This window comes from Lepisma saccharinum, chromosome 7, assembly GCF_977018435.1.
Source record: "Lepisma saccharinum chromosome 7, izLepSacc3.1, whole genome shotgun sequence".
Taxonomy (NCBI): Eukaryota; Metazoa; Arthropoda; class Insecta; order Zygentoma; family Lepismatidae; genus Lepisma; species Lepisma saccharinum.
In genome coordinates, this window is record NC_139235.1 from 34,899,654 (window position 1) to 34,915,992 (window position 16,339).

Genomic DNA, 16,339 nt, shown 5'->3' on the forward strand with positions numbered 1-16,339 from the left:
TTTCTTTTTATTGTGCACCAATTTTCCACGAAAAACTATATTTTTCGATTACATGATATCTATTTTCATATTCTGATGTAATTCTTGAATATTCTAAAGCAAATTTCTGGATAAATTCATGCATATAATTGGAGAAGAATATTTACACACAAATATTGACCAATATTTTGAACAAATTTTAATTTTTGCAATTTTCAAGTATCGATATCGGATCAAAGTGGTATCGGTCAGCCTTTTATTAAAGTATTTTTCAATGTTTTCATTTTAGTGTAATTAGCAGTATTATTAAAGTTATTAAAAGTATAGTATTCACGAAAAACAATGTTAACAAGAAAAGAAAATGAAATAACATGATAGTTTAGCGTTTGATATATTTTCTTAAATTAAAAAAAATGCCTTATCAGTATTCTATCATGAATTACATTTTTTGTTGAACTTAAATGCTTTCAACCATATATTTAATGGAGAATCAATACAAAGTTAATGCAAACATAGTCTCCATTTAACTTTTTCAGGAACCAGCGTGTACCTGAAAAAAGACAAAATATGTCATACGAATAACTAACTAACTCTCTAGCCTTCTTAAACCCGAAGGTTCATGACTGCAGCAACACAGGCCTTTCATCTGTCCCTATCCTGAGCAAGATCTATATACTCTTTCTTTTGCATCCCTACCAATTTCCTTTAGGTCCATCTCAACATTATCTCTCCATCTTCGTCTTGGTCTTCCTACTGGTCTCTTACCATCAGGTTTCCCAACAAGAATCCTGTAAACTCTTCTTTCTTCTCCCATTCGTACCACATGACCTGCCCACCTAAGTCTTTTTGATTTAATCATTCTAATAATATCTGGACATGAATACAAATTTTGTACTTCTAAATTATGTAACCTTCTCCACTCACCTGTCTCCTCATCACTTTTAGGCCAAATATTTTCCTAAGGATCTTATTTTCAAATACTCTCAATTTATGTTCCTCTTGCAATGTAAGGGACCAAGTTTCACATCCATATAATACTACAGGTAAAAATACTGTTTTGTATATTTTAATTTTTAGTTTCTTAGATATTAAAGGAGAAGACAAAAGTTTATGAAGAGAAAAGTAACATGCATTTCCTGAATTAAGCCTACTTTTTATTTCCTCTTTAATATCATTTTCATTTGTTAGTATTACTCCTAAGTATTTGACTTTGGAAACTGGTTCAAACGAGTTTTCAATAATTAGATTTTGATTATTACCTAACACTTGGTTTCGGCCTGTAAGCATATATTTCGTTTTCTCCTTGCTAACTTCCAAACCTATCTCTTTAGCTGCTTTAGGTCATACGAATAGACCTATCTAATACTAGTTTAATGCGACATAATTAACCTGATTGGTCAGTTAAGTCATTCAAGAAGTTATAATTTGCCAGTTCGTATTTATTGCCCATGGAGCATATCACGGTTGCATAGAAAATTTAACTCCAACTTTCTTTATTAGAAAGTGTGGACCAGCCGACTTTGAAATACCTTTACAATTTTCTTGTTGGGCATATTATATGTATTTTTTTAACTTCTGTAGAAATTTGTAAGCATTTCAAAGATCTTTCAGATATAATTTAAAATTAGTGTGGAAAAACGAATTTTAATAGTTATTAGAATATAACTATTTACATAATCTTACACTCGACTTAACTTACCTGAACGTTAATTTTTCTGAAAACCTGCATTAGAAAAAAATTGCTATATACTGCAAGATTTTTCCTTAAATTTTAATAAATAACTATCATAGTTCAGAGAGCCATCTAGCGGTAAACTTTTCCTTAGCTTTACAGTACACCCAGAAGAGGACAATGAATGGGGATCGTATGTGGATGGACGCTGGACCGGAATGATTGGAATGGTCCACCGTGGGGAAGTGGACATTGGACTGGCTTCGTTTATCATCACGAACCAGAGGAAAATAGCGGTGGACTACACCAGAGCTGTCATAAACACAAGGTATGTCCAGTGTGCGAACAAATCGTTTGTTCCAACAGAAATGCTTTAGCACCGAATTCTACCCCCTTTAGCGTAATTTACGAGGATGATAACGTCCTTGATTTTGATACTACTACTACTAATAATAATAGTAATAATAATAATAGTAATAATAATGTCATTATTATTATTATTATTATTATTATTATTATTATTATTATTATTATTATCATCATCATACACTGACTCTCAGTAACAGCCCGTAGTTTCCGCGGTTCAACGGACATCGCTGTGTGCCGTGTTGTCACTTTCCATAAATCTTCACTCCGTTGTATACAAATCTGTATAAAATCGCTTTCGCAAAGTGAATTGACAATGTTAATGGATTTCAAAAACAGATACAAAGAGCTTCAAAACAAGCCCAATATTTTATTTGTAGGAGTACCCAATACTAAGAAAAGTTGTTTCGCAAAATTGATAAGAACGGTTTTTTGACAAATTTTTAAAATCTGAAAATTTAGAATTGTGTTTAGAACCTTTCTGCCTGCACCATACTACAATTTCATAATGATCGGACCTCCTATTTTTTATTTATAGAATTTAAAAAGATAGATAGTTTGCGGAACAAAAAAACAGAGACCTTTTTGTTCTCATGATGATAAAAAATAAAAGGCATACTCGAAAAAAGATTAACGCAGAATTGAATACGCTAAATTTTGATGCAACTCATTTCTATGTAGGTCTACTGGTTAATTTTTAATTGGAGTCCAAACTTGAGTATCTATAATTTTTAATCCGACATTAGTCCTTTCCTTTTTTGAGGTGAAATGATACGAATTCACTGAAGTAAACCAAATTCTGGATGATTTTCTGACATTCTCATCTTCGCTTCCGACCAGATACAGGATGTTCATCCGTCGGCCGGGGAAAGCTATCGACTGGTTTCGATTCCTGGGCCCCTTCTCGATGACCCTGTGGACCACCATCCTGGCAGCCATGGTCCTCGTCCCGGCTGCACTCGGCTTCATCATGTGGTTTGAGAGGAGGCACCTAACAGGAAGTGACGTCATACATCTGTATGACTGCACGTTTTATGTATACGGAATATTTTGCTCACAAGGTAAGGAAGCCACGAAGTAAGCATATTACATACTTAATCTGTTGTCTTCTACCTTGTGGTGTAGAGGTAGTAAGCATATTACTTACTTAATCTGTCGTCTTCTACCTTATGGTGTAGAGGTAGTAAGCATATTACTTACTTAATCTGTCCTCTTCTACCTTGTGGTGTAGAGGTAGTAAGCATATTACTTACTTAATCTGTCGTCTTCTACCTTGTGGTGTAGAGGTAGTAAGCATATTACTTACTTAATCTGTCCTCTTCTACCTTGTGGTGTAGAGGTAGTAAGCATATTACTTATTTAATCTGTCCTCTTCTACCTTGTCGTGTAGAGATAGTAAGCATATTACTTACTTAATCTGTCCTCTTCTACCTTGTGGTGTAGAGGTAGTAAGCATATTACTTACTTAATCTGTCCTCTTCTACCTTGTGGTGTAGAGGTAGTAAGCATATTACTTATTTAATCTGTCCTCTTCTACCTTGTGGTGTAGAGGTAGTAAGCATATTACTTACTTAATCTGTCCTCTTCTACCTTGTGGTGTAGAGGTAGTAAGCATATTACTTACTTAATCTGTCCTCTTCTACCTTGTGGTGTAGAGGTAGTAAGCATATTACTTACTTAATCTGTGCTCTTCTACCTTGTGGTGTAGAGGTAGTATGCATATTACCAAGTGATATTTTAAATAAATTGATTGACTGAATTGGTGTTTTAAGTCCAGTTTGCGTACAGGAAGGCTAATCGGGACTGGACTTACAGTTTAAAGTGGGATCTGTGCCTCCACCGGATATCGAACTCGGGACTCCTTGATTACAAGACGACACTACGCAATTTGGGAGGCCCATTAAAATAAATTTAAATTTAAACACACACATACACATAGATACGAAATGCACTATAAAAACTGTTTTACAGTTCGCAGTCGAGATAAAGTGCAGAACTTATCTTAACGTTGCAATGTTTGGCACCCCTTCTCCCCAATGGTATCTTTACAATTACGTGTCCGTGATTCCATGCAACCAAAACAAGGTGATGGCGGTGCAACACACACACAAATTTTACCAGAGTTCGAATTTAACAAGAGCACCTTACTCCGAGACATTTTGCATAGTATGGATTACAAGGTATGGCTAGGTAGTTGCTAACTGCCTAGGGGGACTACTGCAAGTTAAGGCAGGAACATGCACATGCCACAGTGGTTCGGATCCCACTTTGAACCGTAATCCCAGTCCCGATTAGCCTTCCTGTGCATAAACTGGACGCAAAACAACAAATCAATCAATCAATCATTATCTTTGTCCTAAATTTATTCTATCCATCGCGATTAGTTGAATTAGCATAAAAAATCGTCAAATGAGCAACACGTAAGAACATTACTTATTTCCTATTGCTCCATCAGGTGCTGAAGTGTTACCCGAGTCCGTTACAGCGCGAATCGTGTTCCTGATGACTTTCTTGATGGGGATGATGCTTGTGGAGGCGTACTCTGCAGCGTTGACAGCCCGGTTGGCTGTCCAGACATGGGACCTTCCTTTCCACGACATGCAGGGATTGCTAAAGACAGGCACGATGCTGGGAGTAGTCGCTAACTCTGCTGAGATGGATTATTTCAAGGTAAGACAGGGAGAATGTGGCGACTATTTCTGCCCAGACTCAAGGTAAGGCCAGCAGAATGTTAGAAGAGGCGATAATTTCTGTCGAGATACGATTTAAGGTAACACATTACTGATGCTCCAGGTAATTGCTACCTGCCGAGAAAGACTACTCCAAGGGAAGGCAGAACTATGCTTTTGAAAGTTGATTACTGACTAGACGGACTAGGGCAAGCTAGGGCAGAAATTACCCTCGTGATAGTTTTTAAATGGTTAGGAGGGCTACTTCAAAATAAGGCAGGAACAATGCTTGGGGTAGTTGCTAATTACCTAGAAGCACTATTTCATGGTGAGGTAGTAACGATGCTCGCGGTACTTTTTAACTTCCTAGAAGGACTACTTCAACGTAACGAAGAACGATACTCGGAGTAGTTACTAACTGCCTAGGAGGACGACTTTAAGGTCAGGCAAGAACGATGCTCGGAGTAGTTGCTAACCGCTTAGGACGACTACTTCAATGTAAGGCAGGAACAATGTTGTTGGTACTTGCTAACTGCCTAGGAGGACTAGAGTAAAGTTTGGCAGGAATGATGCTAGAAGGATTACGGCAAAGTAAGGAGGAACAATGCTCGGGGTAGTTGTTAACTATCTAGGAGGACTACTTCATGGTAAGACAGGAACGATGTTTGGGGTAGTTGCTAACTGCCTAAAATCAATACTTTATGGTAAGGCAGGAACGATGCTCGGGCTGGTTACTAACTACCCAGGATAAATACTTCAAGGTAAGGGAGGAACAATGCCCTGGTAGTTGCTAACTGTCTAGGAGGACTACCTTAAAGTGAAGAAGCACCGGTGGTCGGAATAGTTGTTTACTGCCTCTTAAGACTACTTCCAGTTAAAGCAGGGAAGATCTCGGAGTAGTTGCTAACTTCCTAGGAGGACTACTTCATGGAAAGGCAGCAAAGATGCTCGGAGTGGTTGCTAACACTTAGGTGGATTAGGGCAAAGTTTGGCAGGAAAGATGCTCGAAGTAGTTGGTAACTGCCTAGGGACACAACTTCAAAATAAGGCAGGAACAATGCTGTTGGTAATTGCTAACTATCTAAGAGCATTACCTGAAGATAAGGCAGGAGGAATGGTGCTCGAAGTAAGTAGTGCAGGTGCATTGGTTCTGCAACGAAAATGGGGCTCAGTGGGGCTCGCAGTGTTGCTAACTTGTAGCTCTTTAGGATGTATATTTTATTGTAGCCTTTTACGCTCGATCAGAGATTCAATGTCAAAATTGAACAGCGGCTCTTCTTTTTTTAAAAAAAATCAGGGCTTCGAAGTTGGTTTATCGCTTCCTGCCCACACCTTTCCCTTTCATCTCCATGGCCAGGTTGTGAGGTTTCTGTTCTTCCAGCTCGGCCTTGTTCTTCTTCGCGTCGATAACAGTCTTGGCAGTGGCGGCGCTTCCACCGGCCAAGCTATCCATGGCACCCAGGGCGCCCAGGGCAGCCACGTGGGCATAGTGGCCATCGTACTTTGAAGCAACTCCAGAGCCTTTTTCACAGCTTCCAACTCGGTGGCATCCGCCACGGTACGCATGGCATCTGAAAGTTGTGCCATGTCATTCTGGGTGGGCGTCGATGAAACTGATTTATACTACTAATCCTATTGAGGGGGCCATAGAGTTTTCAACTTGTTCTGTATGTCGTCTATCAAGTGGTGAAAATGCGAAAGTTCGGATTCAGTGTTTAGACTTTCCAGCTTGGAGATCTGCTGTTGAACAGTGGCCAGAGTTTCGACAATGCCGGGCAATTTCGATTCCAGAGCTTCCTGGATGTTCGAGAGATCGCTTTTCATGGTTGCCAAGGTATCCTCGATGTGGGCTACGGTGCCTTGAATTTTCCCGAAATCCTCGCCAGTCTCGAGCTGGAGTTTGATGTTGGATACGCTTCGAGCGATGGCGTTCAGTTCTCCGGACGAAGGCAGGTTGTCTATGAAACTTTCCAGCGTTTGGAGTTTGGCTTGGACCTCGGCGATGGCTACGTGCAGGGCATCTGTTTGAAGTTCCATCTTGATATTTTCCAGCGTGGGAATTTCCAAAGATTGAAACTGCTCGCGTAAATCTGCATAATCATCCTGAGTCTTGATACTTTGAACGATGGATTGCAGCTCGGTCTGGATGCTGCTCGTTTGATCCTCTAATCGCTGTTTCAGTTGTTCCACATCATTGGTCGGCGCCTTGAGTTCGTGTTCCAACTTGCCAACGCTCACCTCCAAGTTTCCGAGGTTGTGGATGGTTGCGAGATCGGTATACTTTTGCAGCAGGAATTTGAGCTCGGCATCGATTTTGAGGATGAGGTCCAGTCACTGAGACTGTAGGCTGGTTATATCGGTCTGGAGGCTGGAGTTGAGCATGGACTGCAGTGCCTGCAGGTCGCTCCGCAACTTCTTGATCCTGACATCGAGCATGAGGAGCTCGTCGCCGTGGTCATCGCGCTTCGTGTGGCCAAAGATGTCGTTAGGCATTTCTACTATGCTTATTTATTATAGGGTAGGTGATCCGCATCTCCACGAACAAAGGATTGAGTTTGTCTTAATCACCCAGAAGCTCGACGTACAGGCAATCGTCGGCAGACACATCGTGCTGTGTTGTCCACCCTATCGTGCTTAATGCGATAAATGTTCTTTCCAAAAGAAATCTTGACTTCGCCCGCATTCTCCGGGTTCACGATTATCTGAAGTTTGCCACTGATCGGAATTTTGTAGAAATTCAGGTTGTTGTTGAAGACGTAAAAAGTTTTGCCAACATCGTCATCGTAATTATTCCGTCCAAATGCTGTTCAAGTGAATGATTAACAGGACACTCAGTTTGGATAACATGGATGGCAACAGGTCGAAGCTTGCCGGTGCAGTCTGGGTAGGGGCTTCCATGATGGCCTGCTTCCTGAACCCAAACACATTCATAGGCATGGTTATTTTTTATGCGCGCGAGTTGAAATACCACGACAATTAGTTGCCAATGTTGTGAATGGGGATTTTCGCCAAATGCTATATATCCGAGAAGTTAACCACATCAGAGTAAGGTAAGGTGTCACCCATTTAGGTTAGATAAGGTCGTAATAGAGTACGATGTTAGTTTAGATTAGGGTGTGAAAGAGTAACATGAGTCGGTAACACTGTGATCCTCACCGAGCCCCATTTTCGAAACAGCGTAAAAGGCTACAATAATTTGGCAAAACTGTTAAATATACATCGTAAAAAGGCTATGAGTTGGCTACACTGTAAAATATACATCGTAAAAAGCTACAAGTTAGCAACACTGCGAACCCCACTGAGCCCCATTTTCGGTTGCAGAACCGGTGCACCTGCACTACTGGAGTAGTTTCTAACTGCCTAGGAGAAGTACTTCAAGGTGAGGCAGGAAAGATGCTCGGAGCTGTTGCTAACTGCCTAGGAAGGTGAGGCTAGATAGATCCTCGGAGTATAGTTTCTAACTGCCTAGGAGAACTACTCCAAGTTATGGCAGGAACGATGCTCGCGGTAGTTGCTAAGTGCCTAGGAGAACTACTTCAAGGTGAGGCAGTAACAATGCTCGTGGTAGTTGCTATCTGACGTGAGGACTACTTGAAGGTAAGGATGCTATGCTACAGGTTGTCAATCATTGTGAATGAAATTGAAAAAAAATTGCGCGTTTTCGCTACCAGTATGGCAGCTTAACACTGTGTTTAAAATAGTTTGACAGTAGGGTCTAATCATATGTTCACAATGGTGAAAATGTTTATTGTGGGAATATGCAAATTCAGGGACGGGTAAAATTGCCCAAGCTATGATTTGACTGATAATGGTGCTCGCTCCCATGAATTTTTGAAGGGGGGTTGCAAATCCTATAAATTGCAGCCTTTTTTCTTTGGCTAGAAATGTATTTTGTTATTTATTTTTCAAATCTGGTGATTGGATATCTTGGCTACCATGAACTTTCATGCGTATATTGTGTAGCGCAGAATGCATATTAAAAACAAGGCAAAAATGTTAGAATTTACAACTGGAATATATGTTTTGTCATTAATACCACTGTTTGAAATTTAGTTATTTTATCTGACCACGTGGAAAGTTATGAGCAGGGTGCAAGTTGAAGGCTAGGCTTGAAGTATTGAATAATTTTTGTCGTCCACATTCTCCTCAAATCATTTTATTCTTTTTTCTTTCTAAGGACGCTAAATCGGGGATTCTTCGTTCAGTGTGGAGTAAATCAATGTTGCCAGATAAATCCAACTTCGTTGCAAATCCTCTAGAGGGTTTCAAAAGGACAATTACACAGAAGTTTGCTTTCTTCACGAGGTTCGAGGGGGCGGACCCCTTCCTGGAAGCCATGCCTTGTCAACTGGTGGACATCGACAAGGACTACATCAAGAGTAGCAATGCGCTGGTCATGACCAAAGGATCACCATACAGGCACTCGTTTAACTACAAGTAAGGGAATGTTAAATTGTATATTCGTCTTGTAATGTCACTTCTCTGATTCTTTAGGTCGATTGTGAATTGAAAATGGAGAATTAATGTGTGGCTTGTGGGCCACCACATGTCCCCGCGGGTGTCCTTACAGGAATTGGTAACATCGAAACGACAAGTGATGGCCACACACCTCTAAAAGACTCGTAAATATTATGAGGAAGATAAGGTTCCAATTTCTTTAAGTTTGTCCCGAATTCTACTTTTCTTACTTTCACTAAGCTAATCAGTTCTGAATTTAGCAAGTTCATGCAAGTAAAGTAATTATATTTGCTTTGGAAAGTAACAATTTGCCGTTACAAGATCTGAAATTTCTGTAACAATTAAGGATGAGCATATACATATGAAACGATACCCACAGAGATATCGATACTCTTACCGATTCCCACCGATACCGATTGTTGAAAATTATAACAATTAAAAGTTGCGTAAAATATTTATTAACATTGGTGGTGATCATTCCACTCCAACTCTAAGCTTCAAGTGACCAGAGTTCTGCTTTAAAATATTCAAAAATTACATCAGGATTTAAAAATACTTGTGACGTAATCACAAAATACAGTGTGTCACATAATATTGGTACAGAAGGCAAGACTGCACAATTGACTCTTGTGTTTTACCGTTTCGGCGTAAAAGAAATATATGTTCACTCGTAGTAGGCTACTTAATTCGTGCATGGATTTGGCACTGTGCATTTTTCAATTAGAAGGTCCTGTTTTGTGAAATAATATAAACTTTCTTACATTACTTACCATAGGACCTTTCCTTTGTCGAAATCCATGATCTAAACACACAGTATTGCCAGGTCGAACTTTGGTTTTTAACCTGGATTGTTTGCGAATTTCCACTAGGATTCAACTTTCTTTACTTCGTTTCTTCATCCGTATTTATGATTTTCATTTTATTTTTGGATATTGAATTTTCTATTTTTTAGTAGCTGTAAATTATTTTCGTTTTTTAAAATTGTTTTACTTCAATTTGTTTGGGAAATAAGTGTTTTTCGGTGATTTTATTGTTCAAAGTTGTTCTAGCGTTGTGCGGTAAGGGAGACCTGATTTCACTTGTCTCCCTTATCGCACAAAGTAAGGACATCCTTGAATTGTGACGTCACTCGAGGAATGCTTACGTTGTTAGGTAGGTCTGTTAGGTTTGGTTATTTTAGCATAAATACACTGTAAATGTATTATTTGTGCTAAACACAACAAGACTAAAATAACAAATTAGGCATCTAGCCTTACATCTGCACGTAAATTAGGCTCATTATCTTTCATTTATAATAGAAGTTCTTCAAATTTAATACTACTTTTTTTCCACTTCCAATTGTTTGTTCACCTTAAATCCTACATTTCTGGAATCCTTGATTCATACCCTTTCCAACGATGTATGATACATATTTCTATTAAGAAGGGTCGATTCGACATCATTACCATAAGGCAGTGGAGGTGGGGCCGCGGTAGCGGTAGGGGCGGTAGGTCAATTACCCCAGGGGCGGAGCCCGGAATCGGGGGCAATTAATGCTATACTTTTTTCCCACTTCCAATTGTTTCCTCACCTTAAATCCTACGTATCTGGAATCCTTGATTCATACCCTTTCCAACGATGTATGATACATACTTCTATTCAAAAGGGTCGATTCGACATCCTTACCCTTTCCTTACCTGGTTATCGATTAAAGCACCGGAAAGTACCTATCGGCGGGTTAATACGCGTATAATCCAACCGATACCGAATGCCACTGGTATCTGCCGATAGAGATAACATCGGCTCAGCCGTAGTAACGATAATAACGGAATTAACGAAAAAGTAACACCTATGTTTAAGCGGGTTTGCTCACGCACCGATAACGTCGATTGTCTCTCCTATCTCGATATCGTCAGCATAAAAAACCAACGGGGGTTGGTTAATGGCACAGCTGTACACGTGGTCCTGCACGACAAATTTCCCGGAATGACCATCGACAGTCTGACCCAGCCCCCAGGCGCCTTAGGTAATGAAAAAGAGTACACAGACCCAAGAGCATATAGTTTAGCAGTTTTGAAGCAGGACAGGAATGCCAACCCAAGGATAATGATGCTAAGGCCGTGTCCAAAAGGTGCAAGACCGTACTTGAAGCGAGCATCCTCCGAGTATGGTCTTGGAGTGCGGTCTTCAAGTCGTGGACTGGAAGTGAAAGTCTTTCAAATTGTACTTCGACTGCAGCGCCAAATACGATCAGTAGATAGAACTGAGGACACGTTGTTTCCCTCGCGTTTTAAACACTTGTTTATAACCATAGAAATCACATAGCATTTTCAAATGTTCGTACACATACATTTCCACACATTAGAAGAACTTTAACCAACAACTTGCTGACCCATAACGCATATTTAACCCGTGTTGCTGGCTTTCTATCTCCGCGATTCAAGACAAATGAGCAACGAGTGTGTATATCACGTGACCTAGTCACCAAGCATCTGAGCTGCGTACTTACGTGCTTCTGTTCTTGGCGCTTTCGAACTTTACTAGGTGACGTCACTTCCGTCAAAACCACACTTGACTTCAAGAATGTACTTTGCACCTTTCGGACAGAGCCTTAATCTAGCACAATTTTATCACCGTTGGCATCTATTCCTGGGACGGCGTAGGAACATTACCTTCTCTATCTGAAAGCCTGATGGCTTGCTCTGGTCACGTGACTAAGCGTCAGCAACTGGAGGCGAGATAGCCGCCATGTTTGATTTGCTTCTTTTGAATCAATGTTGGACCTTTTTAGTGAATGTGGAATTGTAATGAAAATTTATGAACTGTATTCGAGTTTACATGACGTGTAAATATGCTTAAATGTTCAAAAGGTATGGTGTATAAGTGTTGTGTGCTCAATTGCAGGGGCAATTATGATGAAAAAGGTAAGAGTAAAATTCACATTTCTTCAAGATGTTGCTGAAAATAAGAAATGTGTAGGGCAATTCCATGTCATTCCTACGAAAAAATGCAAGTTAAGTAACAAAGGTTTCATACTCATAAATAAATAACAGAAATAGTGCATGATGTAAATATTTCATGTGTCCGGAATAGGCATCTAATGCGAGTATACTCTTAGATTTGGTTAATTTTAATCTCTTGTCAACAAGTTTTTTTTTAGGAATATCAAATAATTTATCTAAATCTGAATTACAACGTTAAGATGCGTTGTTGTTTATGATTGCAAAATAATTTGTTTCAAGATTTAGTCAACGTTTAAAATATTACGGTCATATCTACCAAAGCAGATTGTTAGAGTAACTGTTATGCAAGCAATAGATAAAATATTCATATAATTTACACAAATTTTCGGTTTCAAAGTATGCTTAATGAAAGAAAGCTATACAACTGGGCCAAATTGATACATGTGTACGTACATTTACATTCTTATTTTCCTCCGCTTTTATGCTTCTTTAGGCTAATCGAAGGCTAATGGAAGATACGAATATGTTATGAATTCAAATACAAGGGTACGATGTGTAACAAGAACTTTGATGAAATATTCGTGTGTAAAATTATGCAAGAATATATTACTTATGTTTCAAATACAAATGTTTTCACACACAAAGCATTTTATTACCTAGCTATGTTAATGTGAAATACAAGTGTAATACATTTTATAAAATTGTTTCATGTGAACTGTTGTTCTATTTTTTGTCTTTGTGAAGCTTCGATGTTCGTAATTTTGATTATTAAATCAGTGTTAATGTTTCATAATTCACTAACATTCTTCACGATTTCATTAACAGAGTGTAAACACAGTGTAAGGAAATATTCCAAATGTTTATTTTCCAAATGAACGCTAAGATCAAAATATTAATCTGTTTTTGTTTTTCAATAAAAATGTTGAAACTGTCACACATCCTACTAACGACAATGAAAAGATTAAATTTGTTTATTATATTTCGTTCAATAAAGTCAAAAGGGTCGAAATTACAATGGGAAAAGTGATTTAGGTTTAGTCTTTATTCACATAAATGTAACATTGCCCTTGTACCAATTTCTTTCACATTTGCTGAGAGGTTATAGAAATTAAGTTTTTGTATTGAGATTGTATAGCTACACAGAATATCTGCATTATCTGGTTGATTAATTTTGCGTAAAGTTAAAGAAAATTTAATTGAAGGTATCTTGGCAAGTTTACGGTCGACCTAACATGCGGGATTTTGATTTAATCCATTGATTTTTACATACAAAAGTTCATACAAAAGCTGTAACGAGTTTTACTGTAGCTGACAAATATTCCGGATAATATTTTTCAAAGAAATACAATGTTAAAATTTTTCCGCCAGGAAGTTTCTAACGGTTTTCAACTCTTTCTTTGTGCTATGGTAGGAATTTTTGTTATGGCCATAGTGACTTCCTGAATGAAAATTTTAGTGTAAATATTTAATATTCCACTATTTTCGTCGGGAGGGTAAATGTCAAAATTTAACATCATAAAAGAAATAAATATACCTTAATTCTCTACAATAAAAATACGACAATGGGTTTACACGACCGTTCAGACGATCGCCTACAGATGATGACGTGTTGACTGAGCGCTGCGGCCTGAACCTCAAGATGGTCTTGGTAGGAACCGGTGCGCAATCACATCGCAGAACGGTTATTTTGGCAAAATCCTGTTTCCCTACTGGCTGCTTTGGGGAGGGGAATTTTAAACGTCGTCGGCTCTTGCTAAAGCACTAGGCCTAATTGGCCGTTTGACCGCGAGTTCTTTCGTAGGAAAACGCTGCAACACAGGGTCACTGCCACCAAGGCGGTTACCGCGCTGGATATAAGAGCGGCGCAGCTATAGCACCTTATGTTTGCATAATGGGAAAATTTAGCATAATTTGCAAACTTGCTTCTCTGGGAGGGAGAAATTATATCCAGATCTTATTTCCTTCTTTCCTTTCAATCACACTGTCTTCTCTTCATCTTCTTTTTTTATTCCCCCCGCCCCCCAGTTTACCTTGCAAGGAACATAAATCGAACGCGAAAACCTTTGAGTACAGATAGTACAGCGTGTCCATAAATATACTGTCATACTTTAAAGTGTTATTACGTCGCTTTGGATAATCGTATTTAAATGAAATTGGTGACATTTGAAAGAAAAACTCAAATATTTTATTTTTCAACTCACAGACATTGAATGTGGCCCCCGCGAGTGGCCCTGCAGACATCAAGGCGATATTCCCATTCATGCCACACACGCTCCAACATATCCACAGGAATGGACTGGATTGCAGAAGTGATGCGAATTTGCAGTTCTTGCAGGTTTTGAGGCAATGGGGGTACATAGACACAATCTTTTATGTAACCCCATAAAAAAAGTTAACAGACCGACAAGTCAGGTGACCTCGGCGGCCAATTGTAGAAGACAATATCATCATTTCCGGCACGTCCAATCCATCTTCTTGGAAGCCGCTCATTCAGATGTTTCCGAACATGTAAATTCCAGTGAGGAGGTGCTCCATCTTGTTGAAAAATAAATTCATTGTCTTCATTTTCTTCCAATTGTGGAATTAACCATTCAGTGAGCCTGTCAAAATAAGCTGGACCTTTCACAGTGGCCTCTCGAAAGAAAAATGGGCCATAGACTTGACCTTTCGATACGGCACAAAAGACATTCACTTTAGGGGAGTCTCTTTCAACTTCCAAAATAGCATGTGGATTCTCACTCCCCCAAATCCTTACATTATGTCTGTTCACTTTTCCACCAACGTGGAATGTTGCCTCATCACTGAAAATTATTTTTCCTGACAGATTTACGTTATCCTCCATTAGTAACATAAAATGTTCAGAGAAATCTAACCGTTTTACAGGGTCATCAGGTTTCAACTTGTGCACTAATTGCAGTTTGTAGGGGTGAAACTTCAGTCGCGTACGCAGGATCTTAGATGCGGTGGATTTAGGGATGTTCAACTACTGACTAGTTCTGCGTACAGACTTCTTAGGACTAGTCACCCTGGTTATCTTTATTGTTAAAAACAGAAATAAATTTCATCTAGTTCGAACAGAATAATCAAAGAAACAGTGCGTTAGATCGAAAAATTGAGGCTACAGTACAGGCAACAGGTTTTTTAAATTTTTTTTATATTTTTTATTTTTTTTTAATATTCTACCATTTAATCAAGAACACAGTTTCAAAATTCCAAAAATTAATTTGTATGTGACAGGTGAAACAACAAAAAAGCTTTTTCTTGAAGGTATCTAAAATTTAATAATAAAATATAATAACAGTGCATTTCTTTCAGTACACACTGCATGAAACGTAAGAAAAATAAAAATGAAAGAAAACCAATTGTGCATATTCACTCATGTGATGGATTGAGTAGAAAAGTCTCCTCAAGGATATAATAACAGCAATAATAATAATTTTGGAATAAATCGGTTCATTATCATGAAATTTAAATTATTTTTACATAATAATAAATACCATTATTATTGCTATTATTCAAATTTCTGGCGGGTCGATGGCACAGTGGTAGCGTCGCCACCTTGTAATCAAGGGGTCCCGGGTTTGATAACCCGGTGGAGGAACTTTAAACTGTAGGTGTAGTCCCGATTGTCCTTACTGTGCATAAAGTGGACTTAAAACACCAACTCAATCAATTAATCAAATTTCTGGCAACGCTCATGGGAACAATTATGAGTGAACCCCAACCAATTTTTTTTCCTGGCTACGGCCAAGCTGTCCATATATTTTTGTGATTGTCCCTTCATCTATTTCATCTCGTCATCATTCATCCTCCATCTTTCCGATTAGCCAAAAGTGGCAAAAAAGGGGAGTAAAATAAAGTATCAAATCAAATATCAAACGAACGATCCCTTAGCTGCCATTTTTATGCAAAACGCACAAACAATTCAGTTGAAAGACTTCGAAGAACAAGGAAGCAGCCAGTGTTGCAGACTATCTAAAAAGTTACCAAATGTTATGCTGATTGATTGATATTGTTGTTAAGTCCATTTTATGCACAGATAGGCTAATCGGGAGTGGGCCTGCAGTTTAAAGTGGGATCCGAATCACCATATACCTCCACTGGGCGTTAAACTGGCAATATCGAAGCTATTGTTGTTTGTATACTCATACATCAAATGAAGTATTATATAACGAGTAAATTTCTCTGTGTACTTGGTGTGCAATTTACATAAGTGTACACATGCTGATGGGATCTATATCAGGCGATTTCTC

General features: G+C 38.8%; 1 protein-coding gene across 1 annotated transcript in view; it reads left to right on the plus strand.

Moving 5' to 3' along the window:
• LOC145990424 (putative glutamate receptor) overlaps positions 1 to 16,339 on the plus strand; it is a 32,319-nt gene that overhangs the window by 15,224 nt on the left and 756 nt on the right. Inside the window, exons 5-8 of the mRNA XM_083126118.1 lie at positions 1,806 to 1,979; positions 2,858 to 3,078; positions 4,473 to 4,687; positions 8,864 to 9,123. Of these exons, the coding sequence (XP_082982244.1) occupies positions 1,806 to 1,979; positions 2,858 to 3,078; positions 4,473 to 4,687; positions 8,864 to 9,123 (870 nt within the window). The remainder of the gene's footprint in view (positions 1 to 1,805; positions 1,980 to 2,857; positions 3,079 to 4,472; positions 4,688 to 8,863; positions 9,124 to 16,339) is intronic.